General features: G+C 35.1%; 1 protein-coding gene across 1 annotated transcript; it reads right to left on the reverse strand.

Moving 5' to 3' along the window:
* AMD1 (adenosylmethionine decarboxylase 1) lies at nucleotides 1–20,697 on the reverse strand. The gene is made up of 9 exons (XM_070932813.1): nucleotides 20,108–20,697; nucleotides 14,466–14,552; nucleotides 10,311–10,437; nucleotides 8,199–8,301; nucleotides 6,862–6,904; nucleotides 6,622–6,766; nucleotides 3,551–3,643; nucleotides 3,294–3,449; nucleotides 1–2,040 (listed from the first exon to the last, which is right to left on the reverse strand). Exons 1-9 carry the CDS (start codon nucleotides 20,239–20,241, stop codon nucleotides 1,906–1,908), a joined length of 1,023 nt encoding a protein of 340 aa, XP_070788914.1. The 5' UTR covers nucleotides 20,242–20,697; the 3' UTR covers nucleotides 1–1,905.
* Between the last annotated feature and the right edge of the window lie 5,354 nt (nucleotides 20,698–26,051).

Here is a 26,051-nt window from a genome sequence, read left to right on the forward strand (position 1 = left end):
GCAGCTTAGAAAGCAAACTTTTATTGAAGCATTATGATTTCTGGTACAGATATATCTTTGTACATTTTAATGTTCCATGTCTAACACCAGAGATAATTTTAAACACCAAACATATCCCCCTCCCATTTTGTTCAGCCTACTAATTCATGAAGATCCATTGAACTGCTTTATTTCTATCCAAGGCTTATGTAAAGTTCTGCATTTCCAGCATTACTTCAAGGAATCTGTAGTTGAACAGATCTCATGTCAAAGAGTGCTATTGACTTGGAGTACTCTTTATAAAAACATTTGAAAAATTGGCCCTTAAAAAGCAAAAGCACCATAAACTGCTAGGTGCTACACAGAAACAACATTTATTGATTTTGGTAGGAAAAAAATGTTCCAATTGCTTGATTTCCAAGCAAGTAGGTTTAATAACATAGAAACACTAAAAATGTTTCCTTTATAAATACAAAAGGAACAAAACACTCATAATCAAAAACATAGCCAAGGATTAGAATGACACATCTATAAGATTTGCTGGTCTCAACAGCTGAAATCCCACAGCATTTGAGGTGACAGAACATGCTCTCTCAGGAACTTGCATTTAATATCCATGAAGCAAAATCCATGTCTATTTTGTTACTAACGTACTACATATAAATGTTTTACATGACTGTATTTAGGCTCCTCATATTTGCTCACTGCAGCGAAATCACCCAATGCCTTCTACACCATGTAAAAAAGAACTGCATATTAATTAGGAAGAAACACAGATGAAGTCACAATATTGCTAAATTTAGCTTAAACATCACATGCATTGTTGTCACAGGACATTACAGAGTGGAAGGGCCTGTGTTTGAATTAATATAAAGTTAACATTTGAGCCAGCATATTTCACAGTAAGAAACGGCAGCTATTTTGTGCAGTAGTTTGAAATCACATTTCACCGTTTTCTACCAAATTTCTCTGTTAAAATTACCATAAAGCGCACCAATCTTCTAACCGATTAGGTTCCTAGATGCCAAAACTGCATCTGAACTCTGAAAAGCCTGGAATCAACTGTGTCCTTAATTGTCAAAATTTTGTTTATATATTTAAAACAGATGTCCAACGACTGCCACCAACTGCTATGGGTTGCCTTTAAACAAAGGACATGGAGCAAGAATGGATTTGCCAAAAATTACACAACTGTCAAAACATGTTGACAACTAAACAAATACATTTTCACCCATAGGTGAAAAGGTAATGTGCTAACCACAGCAAATTGCCACTTCAATTCATTGTAGAATTGTATGCAGATCCAATGTGATAAAAATTGTTCAATATTTTTAAAGTGAAAATATCCCATTAAGCATAACCAGTTTTGTTCTACCGGTATCAGTTTCAACATCTTAAACTGTGATTATTAATCTGTTATTCAGTTGTTGCAAAAATGTGCCAATTAGAAACCACACATTCAATAATTATTTTAAAATTTGTTACAGCATACAAATGAAAAAAATTTTGCCAACTAAGTCTTTTAGTTAAGTAAGTCTAGGGGAAATTCTAATGAGGACGAAATCCTTGTCTGTGGGGAATTTTGGGTGATACTTGGAGAAAAACTATGTTGCATGTAAACCTATTTGAGTTGTTTTTATAAATGCTGTAGAGTCTCATACAGTAAAATGTTTCTACATGCGCTTCAGTTTCACAGCAAAAGTGAAATAGAATATCTAAACACAGAAGAGAGTGTTCATGCAATATATCTAAAACTCTGTTATAATAATGCATACAATTGAAAATTATACTATGATTACATCTAGGGCTTTCTGCAACTACGAGGTGGATATGAAAAATATGGCCCCTTGTATCATTTACTAGAAAGCAACCACCACCACCTCTATTGGGTATATTTTTGCGTTTTTTCTTCTTCATTCCTCCTAATCAACTTTGCTGCTTATTCTTGGCAAAACTGGTAAAAACGAAGTTGTAGTCATTAAACTGGGCAATCTGGCGATCAAGACGCTTAAAACCTTCAATCTTCTGGGCTGAAGAAAACACGGTGCGACATTTTGAGCTCTAGAAGAAAGGAAAAGTAATAAAATCTTGGAGAAAACTAATCAAACATTTAAAATCAGCTTTGGAATATTACAATGTGTAGAAATAACTATCTTCAACTATACAACAGTGTGTGCTCTGGCGCTTTAAGCATTACTATGGCATGTACTGTCCTGTATAAGAACTCAGTTTCTGAGCTGAGTGACAAGAACCACAGCTGGTAGGTATAATTATTTGAAAGAGAACAAGAGAATGAATGTATGGGAATAAGTTTAGAAATGTTTCACAATAATTTCGAGATTGATAAGATTATGTAGAACAAAAAATAGAATAGCAAATAAAATTAATTTGAAAGGATATGTTATTTCCACAATGGTGATAGATGAAAAGAATAATTTTAAAAATGAAATTAACATAGATTTAACAATTAAACTCAGGAATTTTAGAAACCAGGAAAACCAGTACAAAATAATGTATCTGAGGGAACTCAGTAAGAATTGAGCATGTCTCCTGGCTTCCCAAAACCACAGAATAGATCTGTTAGAAAATATGTACAAGAAAGACAGAACAACCAGATTAATAAACAAGTAGAATATAAGGATATATGCACTTGGCTACTTATTAAATTTATATGCAGCAATCTTCTGGATATGTAAAACTGAAATGATCCCTTTCACAAATCAATTGCATAAAGAAGATCAGCAACTTATGGTTTTACAAGAATTATTCAAAATCAGAAAATTACATTAACTTTAAAATTAGCAAATTTTACATCAGAATACAGTGATTATGCAGCTATTGTTGATTTCTGAGAAATTGGTTATGGTGGAAGCAACTGTAGGTACTATCCCACAGAATAGCTCTATTTCCATAAATCATCTATCTTAAGGATATGTATAATAGAGAATGCATATGCCTCAAATTTACATCTCTGAATGTCTAGTGGTTGCATAACATTTACTACATATAAATTTATAAGGATTGCATTAAATGAGGTAGCTATAGCCATAGAAATGTATGCCAATTAAGTCTGTTATGATGAAATTCAACTACTTTCCCTTAATTGATAAAGATGTTAAGTCAATTGGAGGATGGGTGATTCCCTTTATTACAGATTCAGTTACTGTTATTTGTTTACTTATGTATAGATGGGGACTGGTTATGATTTCTACTCCCAAACTAAACAAACACTCAATTCAATTATGTAACTTAGGAGTTTTTTAAAAACATATCTAAAAGATCTGTACCATGTTCCCAAAGTAAAAGATATTTACCTGATTAACAAAGAGAGTTGTCACAAATTTTCCTGGCTTAAAAATGTCTATGACCTTCCTAATTAGGTCATCGTAGGATGTCTGACTTATGTTTGTTTCAAAACTAACATATGAGAACTCTGGTTCTGGAGTGATGTGAATAGTCCAGTAAGTTCCCTGGAGAGGAGCAAAATAAATAACCTATGTTAGTATTTTTAATGTAGTTACATTGTTTCTGCAAATACTTAATGGAATTTAGAAAAAAATATCAAACTCACTTCTGTTTTCATCCCATTCATTGAATACCCACAAGGATTGAACATTGTAGCATCAATGACAGAACCTGGTATCAGGTCACGAATTCCACTCACCTATAAAATAAAGAAGATTCATACTAATGAATATTTCAGAAGATTCATGTTATGTCTACCACAGTTATTTTTCATCCAAATCATTAAACTTTTCTTCTCTCAGATAATGAGGTCCCATCTGAGACCCACATTATTTTTCTTTCACAGTCCTGAAGATCTGGCTCTTTATTAAGGTGATTGAAGCCCCTTCTGAATAATGTGCCTATTTTGTTGTTGTTGTTATTGCTCAGTTTTACCATCTTTTGCTCCTTTTAAAAAAATGTTATTTGGTTTTATTGTTACTCTTTGTTTTTGTTAGAGGTATTTCATTATTAAATATTTAATGAAACATTAAACATTGTTCCAGTTAATATTCTGAGAAGTGTTAAACACTGTTTTCCCTTTAGGTATTTTGTTAATTTTGAATTGAAGTGAAATGAAAGAGAAAGAAGCTTAAGAAAAAGTAAATGTAGTTGTTAAATAACTTCCAACCAAGGTCTCTTCTATATTTATAGATGTAACTCTTGTCAAAGCAAAACAATAGTAATTAAAGGTGCATCTGAGATGAAGGCTTAATTGCCCCACAGCTACAGCTTTAGAATAGTTAGAATTCTTGTATAGATAATTTAATGCTGCTTCTGTATTTTACCGGAAGATTTTTTAAAAATCAAACTCAACTAGAAACTAATGCTTAAAAAAAATACCAGTTTTGATAGTGTAAAGCTGAAATAAGAGCACTGCTTAGTTAGAAGATTGGAGTCATTCACTGCTTTAATTCAACAGATTTATTTATTTGTTAGGTTAAACTATGACTTAGAGAATAGTTTGGTGTAATGATTAAAGGATCAGAGTAAAAACTGATAGTCTGGGAATTCTAGTCCCACCTTTGGCAGAAAGCTAGCTGGGTGGCTAGGACAGGCAGTCTTTCATAGAAAGAGAAGGAATGGAAAACCCCTTCCAAAATTTTACAAAGAAAAAATGTCTAGGCAATTGCCAGGAGTCAACATTGACTTGAAGTAACCCTCCTCTCACAAAAAAACTCATATAATTATGTTGAATTATAGTCAAGAAAATATTTTAGCATGCTAAAAGAACCCGTAATTTGGAATACATTCAAATTTGAACTATGTAATTATCTTTATGGAGCTGAGGGGCAGATGGTACAGGTAGTCCTCAATTTACGACAAATGAGTTCAAAATTTCTGCTGATAAATGAGACAGTTGTTAAGTGAGTTTTGCCTCATTTTATGATCTTTCTTGCTGCAATTATTAAATGAATCACTGCAGTTGTTAAGTTAGTAACAAAGTTGTTAAGTGAAACTGGCTTCCCCATTGACTTTGCTTGTCAGGTCGCAAAAGATAATTACATGACTCTGGAACACTGCAACTACCATAAATGTGAACCAGTTGCCAAGTATCCTAATTTTGATCACGTGATCATGGAAATGCTGCAACGGTCATAAATGTGAAAAATGGTCATAAGTAACTTTTGTCAGTGCTGTTGAACTTCAAATGGTCACTAAACAAATGGTTGTAATTCAAGGACTATCTGTTATCAACTTTCCAAAGGATTTTGTTTATTTATCAAATTTATATGGCTAACCATCTCACAAGAAGTTACATGGATGGTATACCACAACAAAGATATAAAACAATAAACATGTCAAAAAAGTCATTATTAAAAATATATGGTATACAAAGTTTAGATTAGAAAGGGATCCACCTCAAGATGATCTTGAACCTATACACAGGACTTGTTAGAAACGCCACAATGAACAAAGAATACAGAAAATAGAGGACAAATCAGAAGAAGCAGAACAAAAAATGGAAGAAATAAATCAAAGACTGATACAAGCAAATAAAAATCTGCAAATAAAACTACAGTCGTAGTTTTAGAAATGGAAAAAGTAGCACACTTTTTAAGAACCAGAACATATATGAAGATAAAGAAGATCTCCCGGAATTGATTATAGAGTTGTTACGGGTGCCCTAGAGATAGGGAAACAAGAGATGGGGGCGGGAAGATAGATGAAATATTTAGAATAAATTCAAGCTATGCAAAGAGACACAAGGTCACTAGGGAGGTACATGTGAGATTTGTGAAAAAATCAATGAGAGATGAAATATTGAGAAAGGTAAGAGATGATCCATTATAATATAGAGGAAAAGAGATTGTGGTTCTGAAACAGATCCCTAGGAGGGTAAGAGATTCACAGAAGCAATACAAATTTTTGACTATTAAATTAATTGAAAGAGAAATAAATTTTAGATGGCTGATCACAGAGGGAATTTTAATAAATTGGGATGGTAAAAGATAGAGACTGGATTCTGTAAGGCAACAGAATTTTATGATAGTTATATAGCCTTGTCTGGGGAAAAAGACGCAAAAGAAAAAGTGGAATATAAAAGACTGGAGGAACTAACAGTAGAAGAGAGAAATCTACAATGAGAAGGAGAAACAGAAAAGGCAGATCAAGAAGGAGCAAGGGTAAAAGAACAGAAACAGGCAAGAACAACTAGGAAAATAAAACCTATATATACCAGTAAGTAAAGAAGGTGGAGAAGGAAAGTGGAATGCTGTCAATGAACATAAACGGATTGAACTCCCCCTTAAAAAGGAATTTTTTTTACACAATTACAAAAATTGAAAATAGGTATAATTTGTCTTCAAGAAACCCACATTAAAAAATAGCATTATAATATCCAAAAATTGGGAAATTGTATTTTTTATCACCACACCAAAAGAAAAGAACACAGAATATTTTCAAACCTGGGACTTGTTTTGTTAATGGCTGGATAAAAGAGGTAGAAATTAGGAACTTAATAAGTATTACTATGTAAACGAATTGACATTAAACACATATTGTATGTAAAGAAAAAAAACACCACCCACCCACACACACACACCCCGCCTGAAAATGAATGGCTGTTCGGACAAAAAGCTCTAATATTCACTGAATTAATCTAATCTATTTTAATTACCACAATTCAAGACTTACACGAGTGACATCATTTGCAGTAACACCATCTTTCATGTAGAACTGGTCCATAACTGCTGGATCAAGCTCGCTCATCAGAATTTCCAATGTTTGATCTGGCTGATTGATTACTCGACTCTCTGGGACATCCAGAGTGTACAGGTACCTGTTTTAAAAAATGCATTTCAGAAAAAAATATTCTAAACTGGTATAAAAAGATTTATACCGCTTCAAATGTTATACTGATAGAAGCAAACTTACCAGCAGTCAGAATTCATACGGCCCATGCAGTATGCTGCTCCATCTGTGGCAGATAAAGTGAAAAGTGGTCTTATAAAAAGAACTTTTTCCATTATATTCCTGGATTAAATCTGACTATATGAACAGACACATCTATATAACATTCTGTAACTCATAAAGAAATCATGGAACACTGTACCAATAAATGCTTTTAATGAATTATTTTCTGGCTTTAGGTATTCACTATTACATCTTTTTTGTCAAGAATTTTTTCCTAATTATTTACTACTGCAGTATATAGTGGTTAAGCCACCAGGCTAGAAACAAGGAGATTCGTGAGTTCTAGTCCTGCCTTAGGCATGAAAGCTGGCTGGCTAACTTTGGGCTAGTCATTTTCTCTCAGCCATCTTGTCAGGATGGGTGACAAGCTGGTCAGTTATTTCCTGTTGCAACCAGTGGATGAACACTTGATTGATAAGAAAGAGAAGAGAAAAGAAGGGAAGAGAACCCTGCACTTGGGGAAAAAACACTAGGAAGAAGAAGAAAAAGAAAAGTATATTGTGAAGAAAATAATATATAGCTATACCATACTTATTGGTATCAAAGTAATTTACTGTAGTTACTATATTATAGAAAGTAGCACATAGTTTCTTTTTAGAGGTGTGCAGTATTTTCTTCCAAAGCAGGAAATGTACTTTGGGTCTGATGTGGGTATACTTACTCAGCCTCTCAGTGGTTCCTTAAAGAAGTTACACCTTTCCTTGAGTAAACAGCTTCTTTAAGGAACCAACAGGTACATAGCATGTTCATCTTGGATCCAAAGCACCTTTTGCCACTTCAGATCCAAATAATGTACACCTCTATTTTTTACCTGTACAATCATTTTCTATACTACTAAGTAGAAGAATCTACAGTATTTCAACAAAATGCATGCTCCACAAATATTAGCATATAAATCTATTACATATATCATGCCAAAAGCAAGGTCTGTGTATTAAATTAGGCTTCAGTTACAAATGGCATTTTCATTCTTACTATCATAAACTGATAGTAAACAACACTGCATCTATGTTGCACATGTAAAAATCGTCATGGGTAATTGTTTTGAAAAAGTTAAATAAAATAAAATGTTGCTGACAGAGCAACTTTCTGCTTTATTATTTTTATTATATCTTTCAGTCAGATTAGCCATGAAATCATGACTAATTTGAACAGTCTCCTATGCATAAACATTGAGTAGCCAGATTTTACTTACAAATTGAAGAGAAAATTCAATTTACTTGTAAATTGAAGAAATTATAATACATTTATACTTATTGAAGAGATAATATTGAAGAGATATTAATACATTTACTTACTTGGAAATATTTCATTAAGGAACTCTACTTCTTCCTGGAAATTCCTATGTGGGTACTCTTGGTGGGAAGGCTTCATGAAATTTTTACGTGAATAGAAGAAGCTCTGAGGGGAACCAAGAGTTCAAATAAAGTAAGTATGTTTTCTTCAATTGCATGCTTATATAAAAAGAAATTATCTACTGTACAAGGTTTTACCACTGTATACATATATAGACATGCATCTATGCTTAAATAAATGAATGAATGCAGTAATCACTTAGAAATTCATAAACAATATAATTTGCTACATAAAAGATACCAAGGTGGAGTATAAATATTAAAAAGTGGCATCTTTAGAATAACAGTTATTTTCAACTGGACCAATTTTTCAACTACCATACTTTTCGGAATATAAGATGCACCCCCCCCCCCCCCAAAAAAAAAGAGGTTGGAAATGTTGGTGCATCTTATACATCGAATACAGCCATTTTTGGCTTCCTGAAGCCCCGCCCCATGCATCCCATTTTTACGAAAAATGGGGCACACAGAGGCTTTAGGAAGCCTGCAGAGTGCTCCTGGGGGCTGGGGAGGGCAAAAACTTTTTTTTTCTTGCTTACCTCTTTGAAAACTTGGTGCGTCTTATACACCGGTGCGTTTTATAGTCCAAAATATATATATATAGTATATAGTATATACTATTTTTATTTTTTAACGAATTTATGCTTTAAGATTACCTGAAGTCTCACATATTACTCCCCATCCCCAATATTCCTGTTATTGCAAATGAAGAAGCAAAAGAGACAAAAAGCTCTGCTTGGTACATCAGTGTGGTTTATATTTACTTAAAACCAGAGAATAGGATGGTTATGCATACTTGTACAGTAAATAACTCTGAAATAGCAATAGCTTTTATATTTTCTTTCTTCAAATAAGGATAATCTATTTTGTTATTATAAAGCTTCAAAATGATTGGTTCGTGACATATTTGTATAATGAACAGAACTGATATTTAAGAACACAATGAATATATATTATTAGCATTTTATCAAGTGCATTTTTTTTATTCAGGAAGTATGTAAGAGTACGGTTGGATATGAACAATATTCTTGAAGCATTTGCTTGCAGTTTCAGCAGGAGTATAGAAAAGGAGAATCAAGAACTTTAATAAAATATATGCCAATTAGCTTAAAGGAGAACTCTTAGATCTTTCCTTCTCCTGACCATTTTGCAAGCCTCATACTGAAGCCTCCAATAGCATATGTTGAATATCCCCCACCTTAAATTGGCATCATTTAAAGCCAGCCTATTTGAGGCAGTATCCTTATTTCATCTTTACTATGAATATGGATTATCTGATTTAAGTCTGTGCTGCCACTTAGAAGTTGGTATCTTATTTCTTACAGGTATGGCATTTTTATTCAGCATCTTCAAGAAAATGTTATTTTCTCCTCCTGCTGCCCCCAACTTAAGTCAAACAAAAAATCTGAATATATCCACTCCCATCTTTATGAAGATGAGCTATCTCAGACAACCTCTGATAGCCATATTAGTTAAAAGCCATACTGTGGAGGGGTGCATTTTATAAGTCAGAAGTGGGGTAAAATAAGTTTAAAAACTTTCAAAAAAATATTGGGCAAATTGGTCATTTGTCACCAATAAAATTATTAGCAATACTGATCAATGATTTTGTACTGTATGTCATCCTAAAAGCAGGAATCTTTGCGGGCTTTGTGTTGAGACACTCGCCAATCCAAACTCCCAGAAGCACTGATACTTCACTGAAAAGTGTTTAAATGTATTTCCGCATAACCTCTTGACAACAAAGTTTGCATCTTCAGCAACCTTAAGATGATCATTCATAGTGGCAGAGCTCTACAAGAGTGAAGACAAGATAATATGTAGTGCAAGACTGAGTATGAATGAGATATGAAAATCCCAGAAATATTATTAGGAGAATTAATCTGAAAAACATTTCTTACATATTGTACAATAATAAATTACTATTAGATGCTCAGCATTTACTACTGATATATTTTGTAAATATATACCAAAAAATAAGTCAATATACTATTTAATATATAATTGATAGTTAACAACTTTGAAGATGTCTCAGAATTTTTTTTCTTTTCTTACCTGAATTGAGTCAAACCCACAGTACTCTCTAGCAAGCTCTAATAGGGGAACCAGTGCCTGCAGTAAGAGGGTGGTACCACATGTCTTCAAAATGAAACGTCTCTTGGAGACAAACATGCTACTCTCACTGAAAAATACAAAAATATAATTAATATATTTCGTATCTGAATGGATTTTAGAAATTCCAAATGATAGATTTGTATAAATCTTTGTATAAAGGGTGCAACATGAAACACTGATTTCCTTTTTTTCTAGAGTAAGAACTTTCTGCAGGCTTTGATGCTTTCATCAAAATAACAAAAGTAGCACAGTGCTGTTGTGATACAAATTGCCTGATTTTAGATATTTAAAATGCATGCAACACATAAAAAAGATCCACCTTGCATTATGCTACAGTGATACTGCTTTCATCATTTGTCCCTTTTGACTCTTCCACACCCACATGGGCAACTCTGTTTAGACTCTTATCTAATCCTGAGGTAAGGAAATGCATCATAGTGCATTAAAGCAGATTTCAAAATACAGATATTGAAGTAAATATTAGAATCAGAATGGTGATTAATGGTTAAACCAAGTTTGAATCCTTATTTATCCATGGAACTCTTTGGATAACTTAGGCTATTAATTAATTCAACTGAACCTATTTGATAACAGAGTTACTGAGATAACATTAAGGAGAACCCCATGTAATCCACTTTGAACTCTTTGGAGAAACAGTAGGTTATAACACAATAAATATAAGGACATCCTTTCATAGATATAGCTGATTTTGAAATATACTTCTATAATAACAGGTATTGTGGACAAAGCACTACATCATGTTAACCAAAATAAAATTTAAAAAAGAGACATAAACAAAGAGAAAAAATGATTGAGATATGGGAAAGCTAGTACCCCTAACTTGTTCTTCAATTTGAAATTACTTCCCTAAAGTGGCGCTTCCTACAGGTCTTAAAATTCCCCTTTAATATGTTAGAATTCCTTCTTTTAAGAATATCTCACACAATTACACTAAAATGTTACTTGTTATGCTAACAATTTCGCTTATTCTGCAATAAAGATATGATAATGATGACAGCTAATATCTTCTGGAGGTGCTGTAACAAACAAACACTGCATTACTCAGTTTTCATTTCAAGAGGCAATTAGACTTTCTGGTTTTTCTTTGAAGATGTTTCACTTCTCATCCAAGAAGCTTCTTCAGCTCTCACTGGATAGCGGGGAATGGAAGGATTTCTACTCCTTGCAGACAGCTGGTCATTTGCATTCTTTTAGAGAGTTGTTGAGGCCACCTGGAGGTTTATCTGTGTCAACAGGGTCACCTAAGCGGTGCAAATGAGTGTGGAGCCTACTTGGAACTGTTGAAAGGATTGTATTGTAGACTGGAGATAGATTATGTTGTATCCCTCCCCCTCTGTTGAGAGGGCTGTTCAATTTTGACATAAATGGTCTCTTTGACCCCTCTTTCAAACCAGCAGTCCTCTCTGTCCAAAATGTGGACTTTGCAGCCTTCAAAAGAGTGGCCTTTGTGTTTTAAATGCAGATGGACTGAGCTGAAGAAGCTTCTGGGATGAGAAGCGAAATGTCTTCCAAGAAAAACCAGTAAGTCCAGTTGCCTGTTGAAAAAGCACCTTTGGAACAACCATGATCTGGATGATTGAGAATCTCCATAGACATTTCATTGTATCTAGTATTACAACAAATAATAAACTGATTTCAACCTTAAGTTCTGTAATTCTATCACATTCTTAACCAGCTTAACTATCAGCATATAAGCATAGTATCAATTATTGATCAAGGTGCTGTGGATAATTAAATAGCAACACTTAACAATAAATTCCTCTTGCTGCATTTTATCTAGTTCTGGTATCTTTCACTTCTTTCTCATGCAATTGTTTATGGAAACATCCAATTTACTTCATTGCTAGAATACATGATTGTTTTCATCACATGCTACAAGAATGGCTGACAAACTTCAAATTGCATGAATATTTAAAACATCCGAACAATACAACACAAGTTCCAAGAAATCGAGATGTGGGTATGTTGCACTTACAGTGATGTTAGTTTTCTTTCAAAATATTTAATAGTAGTACGATATATTAGCATTTAATCTTAATTTTAAAATGAATATTTAATACTGATTATAATTTAAATACAAATGTTAATTTGATATATTAATATTTTAACAAAGCCTTGACATAGAAAACTATTATAATAATGTTGAAATGAAAGTCTTTTTTGACATCAGATGCAGTTTGAAAAAATGATCATTATTTGTCCACAAGCTATTATAAATGGGGTGCTTTTAGGAATTCCCCCCCCCATTGTGAAAAGTATTTACCATATTATGTACAATATAATCAACAGTTAAGGAAGCACTTTTTTCTGAACTTTGACCTATATTATAATGGAGTCTAATGAAGTGATTGTATCTATGTGATAGGACTACTTCCTATAACATGGAGAAGAACATTTCCTATTACAAATGTCTATGGAGATTCTCAATCATCCAAGTCATGGTTATCCCAAAAGTGCTTTTCAAAAAGCAACTGGACTTTATTTTGTTTTTTTTCCCTTGAAAATGTTTTGCTTTTCATTCAAGAAGCTTCTTCAGTTCCTTGAAGAGAACTGAAAAACTCCTTAGATGAGAAGCAAAATGTTTTCAAGGAAAACCCCCAAAAGCCCAGTTGCCTTTTGAAAAGCACATTTGAGATAACCATGACTTGGATGATTGAGAATCTCCATAGACATTTGTTTCTATTACAGTTTGATAATGAAAATTCATTCTCAATCCCATTTTCAAAAACAAGAACACAGAATGACTTTTCTTTCTGCCAAATAGGTAAGCCTCCAATAGTGGAATAGTTTCAAAAGGGCGTATTCTGTAGCTCTTACTTGTCAGACAAGTTTCTAACAACAAAAAAGCAATTTCTGAAATAGTCCAGTCCTAAGCCATATAGAATTTGAAAACTCAGTGCAAATCTCTTAAAATATACTGCTAACTAGCACAGAACTTTCACTGTCACCAAACTTCCCCAGAACACGTTGAACCTGAGTCCTCAACAGTGTGGATAAAAATCAATGATTTTTTTTAAAAAATAAAAAAAATCAGATTTTTTTAAAATTTAAATCGGATTTTTTTTATTTTTATCGAATTTATTTTAATAAAAAACTTTTGGGGTAAAAATCTATTGTAAGATAGTTTTCTATTTAAGATACATAAATAATTTAGTTTATTCAGCATGAAATGGAGCTTAGTTATGTAGCATGAGGCTGTATATTCTGCAACACTGGGACTACCGGTGAGTCAACAGTGGGTCAAAGGAGTAGTAGAGATGACAGTTGCTCTTTAAAAATTATGATTTAAATCGAGTTGATTTAAATCAAGCCTTTTTACTAGTGATTTAAATCAACTCGATTTAAATCAAATCCACCCTGGTCCTCAAGGACTGGAGAATTGAATCCAATGACTCAACTCAAATTATCATGTAGATTTTGTGGGACAAAATAAAAAGCTGTGGGACATTGTACACTGTATATTGGTTAGCACCACATTACAATCAAAACATTGAGATAAAGTCAGTGTTAAATGTTACTAGAAGTTGCACAGAAATCTCGGTAAAGTACTCAGGCCATATTTCCCCAGTCCAATAACCTATATGGGTCATCCTTTAAGGCAACAATCTTAACCTCTGTATATCCTTGCCAAAAGCTGTTTAAAAATGGGTGTGAACAATATTAACTAGATGCATCAAAAGCTGCAGTGCTACTCCTTTTCAGCCACTTTCTCCATAAAACGAAAAATTTAGTTTCCTTAAAACTGCATAGCAAAGCATGCTATGATCTCTTCAATAATGTTCTTATAACTACCTGCTTGAGGCAGGGGAACACTTCCAATCAATATGGAAGTATTAACACAATGGGATCAATCACATCCTAGCCAGTTAGTCAGGAAGGGTAACTGAGCAACTGATATTCCTGAGTGCCATTGAAACTTCAAGCAGTCACTAAATGAATGGTTGTTAAATTGAGGACTACTTGTACATTGCACATCACTTTATACTTTTGTAGCAAGTAAATTAATATTTATGTAAAACTGTAATACATTAAAAACAAGACCATGCATTGTGTACAGGAATTTTATTTACTTACCTGAGTACATAAGCTTCCTGCTTGTCAGTTTTTGTCACACTTATGATCAAACAATGCACATTCTCCAGAAGTTTGTCCCACTCAAACCTGCCAAAAGGAATACAATAAAGGAAGTATTAAGTGAATTTCATCATTTTTTAAAATAAGAGGGTACTATGTACTATCACAAAAGGTCAATCTACATTTCAGTATAAAAAAGGAACTTAACAGAATGTGCAAACTATTGTACAATATCTATAATTTAACTTAATCAAATAATATAATTATCAACCTCATTATTACTTATTAAAAAAGTATATTTAAGAATGACATAAAAATATACCAACAATGACAACATGGTAGAAAGTCAGAAATTACTATCTGAATTTGTAAACTTATTTGAATTTTACAGATTCTTGACAATTTAAATTACCAACTTCTTGGAAACCATGTATTTCATGCTGAAATACTGCATATTTCTTATAAACCAAATTTAATGCCTGGTTTTGACCTTGTCCAATGCCCTCTGATACTAGTATTCAAATGTCAAAGCTTTAGGCACTTGTAGTAAATCTAAACTATGTTATAGAGCTTGATGTCACCATAATTCATGACTTCAAAGGAGAAAAATGTATAGTTTATTTAAATTTGAAACTTATATAGTTGTTATATAGACTATAAAATATAAAGACATTACAGTATTCAGTTAATTACATATTACACTCTTGAATTTTGAATATTTGATCAAGTATATTGTGACATTGCACTAGTTAGATCATATTGCTCAAACTATCTGGACCAGTCACTTTCTCTGCCAACCCACCTAATAGGATTGTTGTTGTGGGGAAAATAGGAAGAGGAAAGGGTATTAGGTACTCCTTGAGTTATATATAAAAATAATGTGCTGCCTTGGGTTATTTATAAAATTAATAAAGGGATAAAAATACACAATCTGGAATAATTTTTATTTCCTCGGAATTAGGTGAAAAATCCCTTATATAATTCTCGTGAATACTTTCAAATCCTCAGCAACCATTCCATGCACATATGCCAAGCCTGTTACACTTCACAGCAAGCCAAATACTTCTGTCATTATCTTAAGATAGAACTGAGGATAAACTAAGTTGTCAGACAGAATACTAATCCTTTGACTGATTTTATAGGATTAAACCACAGAACACCTCTATACTTCCTAGTTGTTGTACAGAGGAAAGCAAGAGTTTTCTTATACCAAAGACCACAAACATATTGTTGCACAGGTCTGTATATTTCCTTCCTGTATTAAGCTAGCTTACCCTACTGCACAAACTAGAAAATGTATTTTGTTTAATATACCAAACAAATACATTGTGGCTTAATGTTCATCCTACTCTTCCAGATGGGTCATAGTTTGGCTGAACTGAATCACAGAATACTTTCATTATTTGGATTTGGTCTGTGCATGAAATGTTTTGCCCACCCTTATGCTCCCCCTTTAAATAATGACCAACTCATAGGAAACGGCAGCCCTATCTATAGTTTCTTGGCAGGAGCTACAGTACTGTTTAAAGGTCTATATAATTTTGGCTGACTCAATAGCTTCAGTCACTATAATCTTACAAGAGAGCTGTGTGTTTTCAAAACTGACTGCTGAAGCACATTCTTGCTTTGGCAGTTGAGTTTTGCAAAACAAGAAGATATCATACTCCTTAAGTTTCCTCAGGAAACAATAGAGATAGGGATAACATCTAATTTCTCAGACTAGGCAATTTACAATCCATACCAGGCTCTTTAAAAAAAGGGGGACAATGTATTATGTGAAAATGACTGGATTAGTATCAAACTGCCAGAAATATGAAATCATAGCCATTTCACTGCTGCCAAGTCCAACAGTATTCATCACTTGCCATCCTGGAAAGCCATAGGTTCTCTAACTCTAGAATATATGGAAACATGTATACATTATGTGTTACCAAGATTGGATATATCTATCATGCATCTCTGAAAATTAGGACATCTGTTCATATTATGAGAGGGGTATGTTATTCTTATGCTCAGTGGAAACAATTTTATGGTTGCAGCCTATCTCAAAAAAGAACTAATTCACGACTGGCGTACATAGAACATTTTTGTTTTGACATATTTGTCATGCACACATCAGAAACATTTCAGGATAATTTCAGCATGTCACATCTGCATGTGCCAAGTGCCATGAACCTTGGGCCAGCTACCAATTGATTTCTGGATATGACTTTATCTGCAGATCTTTTTCTGGCTTGGCATTTGGGTATCTAGAAGACTGATTACTCCAACCTGAACAGACCCATCTGACTAGATTATAAAGGGGAAACTGCTCTTACTCCCCACCCCGCTTAAAGAAGAGAACTAAAACCAAAGGTGTTGCTGTTTCGTAGTATGCCAGTCCTGTGGAACAATCTCCCAACGGATATCAAAATCCCTCCTTCATTGATTCAGGAGAATAGTGAAAGCAAAAATGTTAATCTCTGAGCTTGGTTATTTTATTACCCAACTAGTTAACATGATCAGAGCTCATGCTGGGTCAAAGGAAATTTTATTTCAAGCTAGCATTATGTTTGGATCAACATGTGTTTCAGAAGGCCTTCACACTACCACAGTTTAATATCTTACTGTCAGCAGTGTTGGAGAGTAAATACTGCAAAATTCCACATGATGGAAAGCTTTGTCCTTATAAAGATGGAGTATTGAATTACAGGGTCACATTCTGCTTTACTGTAATTTTTACTAAGGCATTTGTAATGAGCTATTAAGGCATCTTCTTCGCCCATTTCCAGATTGGACAAATGAATTCTATGTACAGTATCTTTTGGCATATAACAAATTCCAGGGAAACTCTTGCTGTCAAAAAGTAGTATACAGAATTCATGTATTGATGACAGTAGTCTAAACACAAGTACAGACTTTTACTATATATGCTAGAGTGTATTTTACATTATATAATTTCTTTTATGTAATTTGGGTCTATAACCATCATAAATTTAAGTAATTCCTGTAGTAGCATTTGGGGTATTACTGAAACTATCTGTTGACATACTTCATGAATGATTGTTTATAGAGAAACATACAGTTGCCATCCATAGAAAAATAAATGGATAAATTCAGAGTAACTTTTAATAATTAAACATTTACCAGAATAATTGAATGGGCACACTGGTATTTAACATTCCATGCTGTATGGTCAAGATCATAGGTGATATGCATCAGTAATTTCTCAGCCTAATTTACCACATAAAAAAACAATTTCAAGGACAAATTTGGAGAAGGGAAAAGCTTGTACCATGATATGAATATTGTAAGGAAAGAGAATAAAAACATAATTAGACATCCAGTCTAGGTACTTGTAACTATGCAGTTTCTTATATTTTGCTATTTATAGATTTTGCATTACAAAATGAACAGTACAAATCACAAACCAGTATGTAGTATCAAGTGAAACAACTGATTTAGTTAAAAATTGATCTGCACGAAATATATTACAAAACCATTAAATCTGTAACAGATTAATTCAAACAATATAGAACTGTCATATAAAACTAAATTATGCTACTACATATTTGATATATATAGGCATAATGTAGTTTGATGTCAGAAATATACAAACCCAATTATTAGTTTACATTTTTGCACAGGAGGCAAATTGATTCATAATGCAACTCTTATCCAATGAGATTTGACATGGCCTTCCAAATTGACTTTTGTTTACAGAAAAAATCTGAAGGTGCACTAATTATTGTGAGAGCATTCCACAAAGGTAATTTATTGGCAGACAAACTCCTGCAGTTCACTACTCTTTGCTAACAAAAATTACAAATGCATAAAGTTACATAAAGCTGAGAACAGATATAAATTTTTACATGTTTTTCTTCTTATCCAAACTATCCATTATTTCTTTGATGTTCTTAGCACATTAGCCATACATTATTAGAGGAGAATGAGAATAAACATACACAGAAAGGGTACATTATTCCATTTACCTTTAATTATTCTCTGCTAAATGTAGCTCATTCAAACACGCATATAGACTAGGCATTGTAATTTTCAAAATGTCTAAATTCTACTGAAGCAGATTCAAACTATTATTTTGTACGTGCAGTGCAAGTAAAATACTAGTACTATTAGTGTGCATTTAAGGCTGTAGAGAATGCAACCCTTCCCCCATGACTATTGAGGAGTTGGCGCCTCCTCCACATTCCTGAAATGCCCACTAGATGACAGTCCCAGACCCAACCCCTTAAAGTAACACTAAAAAGTAATGCTTGATCTCATTAACGGAGGAGCAGCTTTTTCATCTGGAGTTTGAGACTGAAGCCTATTTAAAAAAAAAAAAAAAAGGTTTCAAATTGAGTTAAACACAGGAGGGGCTTTTCTGTCTATCCCATTGCATTGCCTGAATTCCAGAAGGGCAAATAAATGCATACATAAAACCTCCCACTCCCAGCCACTGCTTACAGTCATGCTCTTGCTAACCCTTTAAGGGGCAAAACAAACAAACAAACCATAAATTCTACAAAAAAAATCCTTGCCAGCTTCCTCAACAGCCTGCATGATTAGTATTTTTTTTTTTTACTGTACTTGGAAGAGACCAGAAAAAGCAGAAGAAACTTCTCTGCTTCCTCGACACTTCGACAAAAGGTTTGCGGCCAAGAATCAGATAACTAAACTGCAGCCAGTTTCAGAGAAAAAACCCGAATAGTCCCAGCCTCTTTACGAGGCTGCAAGCCAAGCACCCAATCCGCTCTTAAAGAACATGCTGGTGCAGAGATGTGTCCGTGGATGCCCTGCCCGCCCACTTGTGATGACCAACTTGTTAGGGTTCGTCGAGTTCTTATACCAACAAACAATCAAGTCTACCCGTTCGGTTCATACCAAACCCTGCGAGAATCCCGGCGGCCCTCGACCTTCCCACGGGATCAAACACTCCCTTCCGCACAAGACAAGAACTTAGGTTCACACTCCATTGTTAAGGAGCGCAAAGCCAAATAAATAAAGAGACCCACTCGGGAAAGCCCGCCGTGCATTGGAAATGAATATATTCCCCCGGGGGGGCGACGGGGGGGAGGAAAGAGGCGACGACCGGCAATCCCCGAGGCCTGCTTTAAATTTAAAAGGACAGCCACGGAAAGGTCACGTCCCGCCCTAGCAAGGTCACAACTCCGCCCTTCCCGACGTGAACTGCTCTTCTGTTTAAGTTTCCCTCAGAGCGCCGGCCTACGAGGGAACTTAAAAGGCCTGCCTGCCATCAGCCGCTGCACGCGGAGGCCGGGCCTGCATGCGCCAGGGGGGGGGGGACGTTAGCGGCCGTTACTTCAAGGAGCCGGCTCGCTCCCCCCCCCCCCCGTGCCCGCCCCCAGCAAGGCCGTCCCGGTGAAAGTCCCTCCCCTCCCCTTCGGAGCGGGCGGGCCCCGACCCTCCCTCGCCTCGCGCAACATAACGCCGTCCTGAATGGAGCAGCCGCCATGCCCGCCCCTCTTCCCCGGCCATTAGCTTCGCTCGCTTCCCGCCCAGCGGTGCGGCGTGACGGCCGCTCTTCACCAGGGCATGCGCGCCACCGGCCGGGCATATTCCCCCACTCGCCCGGCTAACCCCCTCCATGTTCTTCTAACCCTCCCGTTTCCCACCGGCTCTCCTGCCGGCTCCTAACTCACCTGGGAATGGTGCGGAGGTCGCCGGAGCCATTACTCTCGTGCGGCTCCTGCGGCGAGGGCTGTTGCCAGGCGAACCACACCTCCAGTAGCTTCTCAGTCCCTTCGAAGAAGTGTGCACCGTTCTCCTCCATCATGGTGAGACAACTCCGCAAAACCAACCACAGAAATTAAAACGACGCTCCCCGACCAAAATCTGCTGCTGTCGCCGCCGCCCTCCTCACCTACACCAGCTACAGCTGATAGGACTGTTGCTTCTAGGCAGGGCCGCGGCGCCTTCTTGGGGTCTCAGCCCGTCCCAAGCAGGTTTTACCTTGGATGGGGCAGTAATCTTATATTAAGTTATAAGATAAAATACATGTGTGTGTGTGTGTGGGTGCGCGCGCTCATATATAAAATATATATCAGCGAGCGGTTGCAGAAAGGGTGGCGGGTTGTTCAGGATCCTTTGGGGTAGGGGAAGGAGGGAAATGGAAGGCGAGAAGTGCGGAGTAGGCAAGCGTGCAGGCGATGCGGTGCGGTTCGGTTCCTTGTATTCCGTGTGTTCCCGTTACAGAGAAAAGCATTGAGCGAGCGCTAGCTAATGTCGCCGGCCATACTGTGGAAGCGAAGTGAGGGAAGCCACGCAGAGTTTTTATAACCGCACAGGTACAGGGGGTCTGCTGCTATTGGATTTCCGCTCGTTAGGCCCGCCCGTTTCCTTCGCTGATAGGGCATTCGAGCTGTCTGATAGGCACTAGGAGCTCGTCCCAGCTTGTTGGCTGTTCCAGCTCGTGCGGTCTCCACCGAGGTGCGCTGTAGATGGCCCCGGCTGGCACATGCGAGAGCTTGAAACAAGCGAGAAAATAATCGGCAGGGAGTAGTTATGTTATTCTTTTTTTTTTTTAAAGCCAACACAAAAAGAACAACGAATGCATGTGTAAGGGTAACATAGTGCTCAAGTGATATGTTTCTGAAAGAAGCTATGGCGCTGGTTGAAATTTACTTTGAGAATTCCTAAAATCACGATTGTTGCGGGGGGGGGGGGTTTCTGAAATTCAGCCACAGTGGATGAGTAAAGTAAGAGGTGTATGTGTTTGAGAAATAATTATTTCTAATAAATAAAGAGCGCAGGGGACATGTGTTAACTGATGAAAGAGTGTATTTGTATATAAAACTTCCTAGAGACTTCTGAGTAAAGAAACATTGAATCAGGCTGCATATGTCACTGAAAGGACTGCATAGGGAAGCTTAAGGTTTAAGAATTTCTTCTTTCTTTTTTAAACCAAAGTATTTATTTCCTGTTAATTTTGCTTTTGAGGGTTTTTATAAAAAAGTCTTTACTTCTGCTTTTAAGATATTAAGTTTATGTTTATGGTGACCAGTTTTATATTTTGTAAGACACTGAGCTGCTCTTTTACAATGAGGAATGAGGTAATAATAAAAAATAAACTGCTTAATTGAAAAGACTGCTTAAGAATTCTTCCGTCTTAACCAGATTAACTAGACAATCATACCAATGTTACTATCAAAACCACTACAATTCCACTAGCATTAAATAAATAGTCCTGTAGTTTATAATCTTGCTAAGATTTTAAATAGTCACGTAAAATCCCATTATGTATCCTTTGGTTATGCAATACATTTTATGTTTACTTGGAGAACATTCCTATAGCTGGAAATGGTGCTTATTCCTTAATAAGTGTATTTAAGATTCCAGCCTGTATGCATTATTTGTGTCTTTTTAGTCATAAATATCTAATCACTGAGTCTGTACGTAATTTGTAAAGTATCATTATAGGCAGGGGAATTCTTCAGTACCATGAGACAGAATCACACTTATGCAGCACAAGATGGAACATGAAACCGCCAAATATGTATACTCATACTAATAACAGTAAAGGTCTATAACATAGAAAAGCATGCAATATCTTGTTAAGAATTTCCGTAGTAAAACTATATAATGAGAATATGTTGAAAATATGTTGAAATAATTGTGTAAAAGAGATCTCTGGTCAAAATTAACTACAGTTAATCCACTATCAGAGACTTTTGTATTTCCTCCCACAAAGTAGATGCATGAGTCTATGCTGGGAAAATACTCTAAAGAGGCACAAATCTAAACAATTAACTTTTGTTTGTATGCTACAAATGTTATTAAATATTTTCATGTTATTAAAAAATTGGGGAGACAAAGAAATAAACTTTAAACCAAAAATAAGAACTGAGGAATCTACCCTAATTAAGTTACTGCAAATTTATTGGGCTAATTCATGAAATTGAGCAGAGGAATATACTTTCATAATGTAATTATTTCAAGAATTTCAAGAATTATAAAATCAATTACAGCTTAATCCCTTAAAAACATAATTGGATATCTTTACTGGAACAAAAAACATGATATAAAATGAGAAAATGTTCCAGTCAGTTGCAAAACATACTTCTACTTGAAACATCTTACATCCCGCAATGATACCTTTAACACCATCAAACATCAACATCTGCCTATCCCATATCCTTGGGAGGAATTTGATAGGTAGATAAAAATATCAAATCCAGTCTGAACATCTGGCTGACCATGCAATGAACCATAGTAATAAATTAATAATTATCATAAATGTTTTTTGGCTGAGTGATCTACACCCACTCTTTGACAAGCTGTTTAATAATATTGCAAGGAGGTGAAATCAAATATTGGTTAACATCTGGCAAAACTTACCTGATAACAAAAGATCCAGCACTAGGAAACTATAGGCCAATTACCTGCTTACCAACAACTTTCAAATTTCAAATTGTTAACTAATGAGGTAGTTGATGCAATTAAGCAGTATCTAGTTGAAAACTGTTAAGAGAAGGAAGTCCAATTTTAACATAGTGAGGATTGAATACACAAAGGTATTCGATTCCCTGTCATATAATTGGATAATCAAGTGCTTTGAAATAATGAAACAGTAGAAACATCAGAACATTTGTGCAAAAATCAATGGCACAATGGAAGACACAGTTGCTGGTCAATGATAGACCAAGAGAGAAATCTTTCAAGGAGATGCATTATCACTGCTACTGTTTGTATTGCTTGTACTATTTGTCATTTACTGGTTCCTTTGTCAACAATACTGAACAAGTGAGGCCACGGCTATGAAATATCAGAAACATCTGCCAGGTTATTTTACTTCCTTTACAGGGAAGATCTGAAGTTGTATGGAAAAACACATCTGAAATAGAATTACTGTTCAACACTGTCTATATATACAGTGAAGATATTGCAATGGAGTTTGGACTGGATAAATATGCCATCCTCTCCCTCAACAGGAGGAAAATAGTGAAAACTATTTAGATGCCATTCCAGTGAGCCATTTATGATTCTTTCACTATCTTTTCACTATTTATTGAAAATAGTGAAAAGATAGTGAAAGAATCAAGATGACCTATGGAAATAACATCAAGAGTTTTGATAGAAAGGATCATTACAAATACCTGGGCATCCTTTAAGCTGACAACATCAAGCACACTAAAATCAAGAAAAAGACTGGAAATGAATATATCATGAGAGTGAAGAAAATCTTAAAAAAGTCCAAATCAGTAAAGAAAATGCCCTCAAGGCAATTAACACCAGGGCAATTGCATTCCACAGCTGGAATATGAATTGGACTTGAGCAGAATTAAAAGCCCTAGTTAGGAAGACCAGAAAAACAATGACAATGAGTTACATCCTTCATCCATGCAGCAATGTTCCTGGAAGAAAAGTTTTGTACCAATCACAAAATATGCAAAAGCTGAAAAGTAAAGAAATAATGATTTACTATTACAAATCTTCTTGAGGATATCTGAAAAGAATGCACCAGTTCTAGAAAGAACATCCAGAATCAGAAATAACACAACAGAGGCCAGCAAATCAACATCAATTATTATACAAAATAAAATATTCACAGATGCAGAATTGGAAGAACTGCAGAGGTCTACAGAGAGCAAAATTTTTTTGAAGCCTTACCAGAAATAGCTCACACTGGAGGCAAACGAATGAGAGTTGGAAATATAAGACAGCATATTGAATCACTTTCATTTCCAAACCAGGTCCCTCTCTTCTGCCTTCTCCTCAGACAAACACAAATTAAAACAAAACAAAACAACAGCATCTAGAATAGCAGAAAAACAACAGAATAAAGTTGCCTGAATTGAAGCCTGTTCCAAAGAAACAACTAGCACAAGTATTAAAAGATGCCAATACTGTAATATCAAATATAAGCACCAGAACTAAAAGTCCTGGATAGGAAAGCCAGAAAAATATTGAATATTTACCAAGGAAAATAGGTGGGTGTAGACTGTAGAATGTTGCAAGCAATTGAAAAAGAATAGAAGGGCATTAGAAGGCATTATCTGGAGGATAATGAAGCTGATGCACTAAGACTATGAAGGCTTACTGAATGAGATCAAACTGATCTATAAGAAAGATCAAATGAAGAACAGAAAAGAGAGATGCTGAAGCGAAGTATTACATGGTTAGAACACAAAAAACTAGCAAGCAAAGCAGGTAAAAAGATCTAGCAATGGCTAAGAGCAGAAAAGTTAATATTTAATTCTTAACGTTATTGTGATTATTAACCAGCACAACAGAATTAATATTCAAAATATCCAAAACTAAACTGAGAATGCCAGGAAAGTTAGAAAAAATATATACAGACAAAAAAAATTAGCTAAAACAAAATATAAAATAAATAAATAAATAAATATAATATAATATAATATAATATAATATAATATAATATAATATAATATAATATAATATAAATATAATATAAAATTAGCTAAAACAAAATATAAAATAAAATATACAAAAAAGCTTGCTCAGGCTATAGATATACAACATGAAGAAATTAAAATTAGCAATCTGGATAACATATACCTAGAATAACAGTATAAAATATAAATGCTATATACATGCACCTGTGTATATATATGTGTACATACATACATACATACATACATACATACACACACATAAATTTACACCCACTTACACCCATGTACATTTGTAAATAAAACAGTAAAATTAACCTAAAAAGATTTTAAGAATTATAAGAGAGAAAAAAGCTAATTCTGCAAATGCGTATAAAGGCAGAATTGAGAAGACAGCAACAAACAGCAAATGATATATCTGCAAAGAAGCAAAATTGCACAAAATGATTACAAACAACGTCATGACAAAGTAGAATAATGGTGCATTGCAATATCTGAGAAATACCACATGCCTGCGAGAAACAACTGCAAAGGACTACAAAATAGACCGGTAATAGTGTAGGAAGTTAGCACCAACCCCTCTCCTAGAAGAATGAAATATTCCTGGTAATATTAAAAAGGCAGAATCTTATACCTCCCTGGATGAGAAATGGAGAAACATGATTTTTAGGCAGGAAGCAGACTCACTCTCAATAGCCGACAGCACTTAAGAGATAAAGAGATAGCTATGTCTATTCATAAGCAAATGCTCTCATCCAAGATCCAACAAAGATAAGATTAGCCCTCTACCTATCTAGCATCTCACCACATGGCATCTGGGGAGATTGCATCACCCAGCAAGGCTCAACCAAGCCTGGGATTCAAAAGACAACCTACAAAGTTACTCCTGCATGGCCCCATGGGAGTCTGACAACCAATCAGAATACAAACTCAAGTTCAAAGCCCAACAGAGGGTATAAATCTCTCTCTCTCACCCATGTGCCTTTTTTTGCCCAGGACCTCAAAACCATGTGGTCCTGTCCACCATTAAACCATCTTTTCAAACAGTCTCCATGTTTCCAGTGTCTTTCTCCCCACTTGGAACTGAACCCAGATGGACATTTCTTCCAACAATTGAAAATGTTATTATAATATTATAACTATTATTTATAAAGAATTGATAGGTGGACAAAAATGCCAAATCCAGTATAAATATCTGGCTGACTACGTGACCAACTATAATAATATAATC

The sequence above is a fragment of the Pituophis catenifer genome, unplaced genomic scaffold (assembly GCF_029215685.1).
Source record: "Pituophis catenifer annectens isolate HBS135680 unplaced genomic scaffold, rPitCat1.0.hap2 SCAF_1, whole genome shotgun sequence".
Taxonomy (NCBI): domain Eukaryota; kingdom Metazoa; phylum Chordata; class Lepidosauria; order Squamata; family Colubridae; genus Pituophis; species Pituophis catenifer.

Coding starts and splice junctions, on each gene's coding strand:
- AMD1 (XM_070932813.1), bottom strand. CDS start 20,241: ATGATGGAGGAGAACGGTGCACACTTCTTCGAAGGGACTGAGAAGCTA. Junction 14,553..20,107: donor GACCTCCGCACCATTCCCAG/GTGAGTTAGGAG, acceptor TCCTTTTGGCAG/GTTTGAGTGGGACAAACTTC. Junction 10,438..14,465: donor CAGGAAGCTTATGTACTCAG/GTAAGTAAATAA, acceptor TGTATTTTTCAG/TGAGAGTAGCATGTTTGTCT.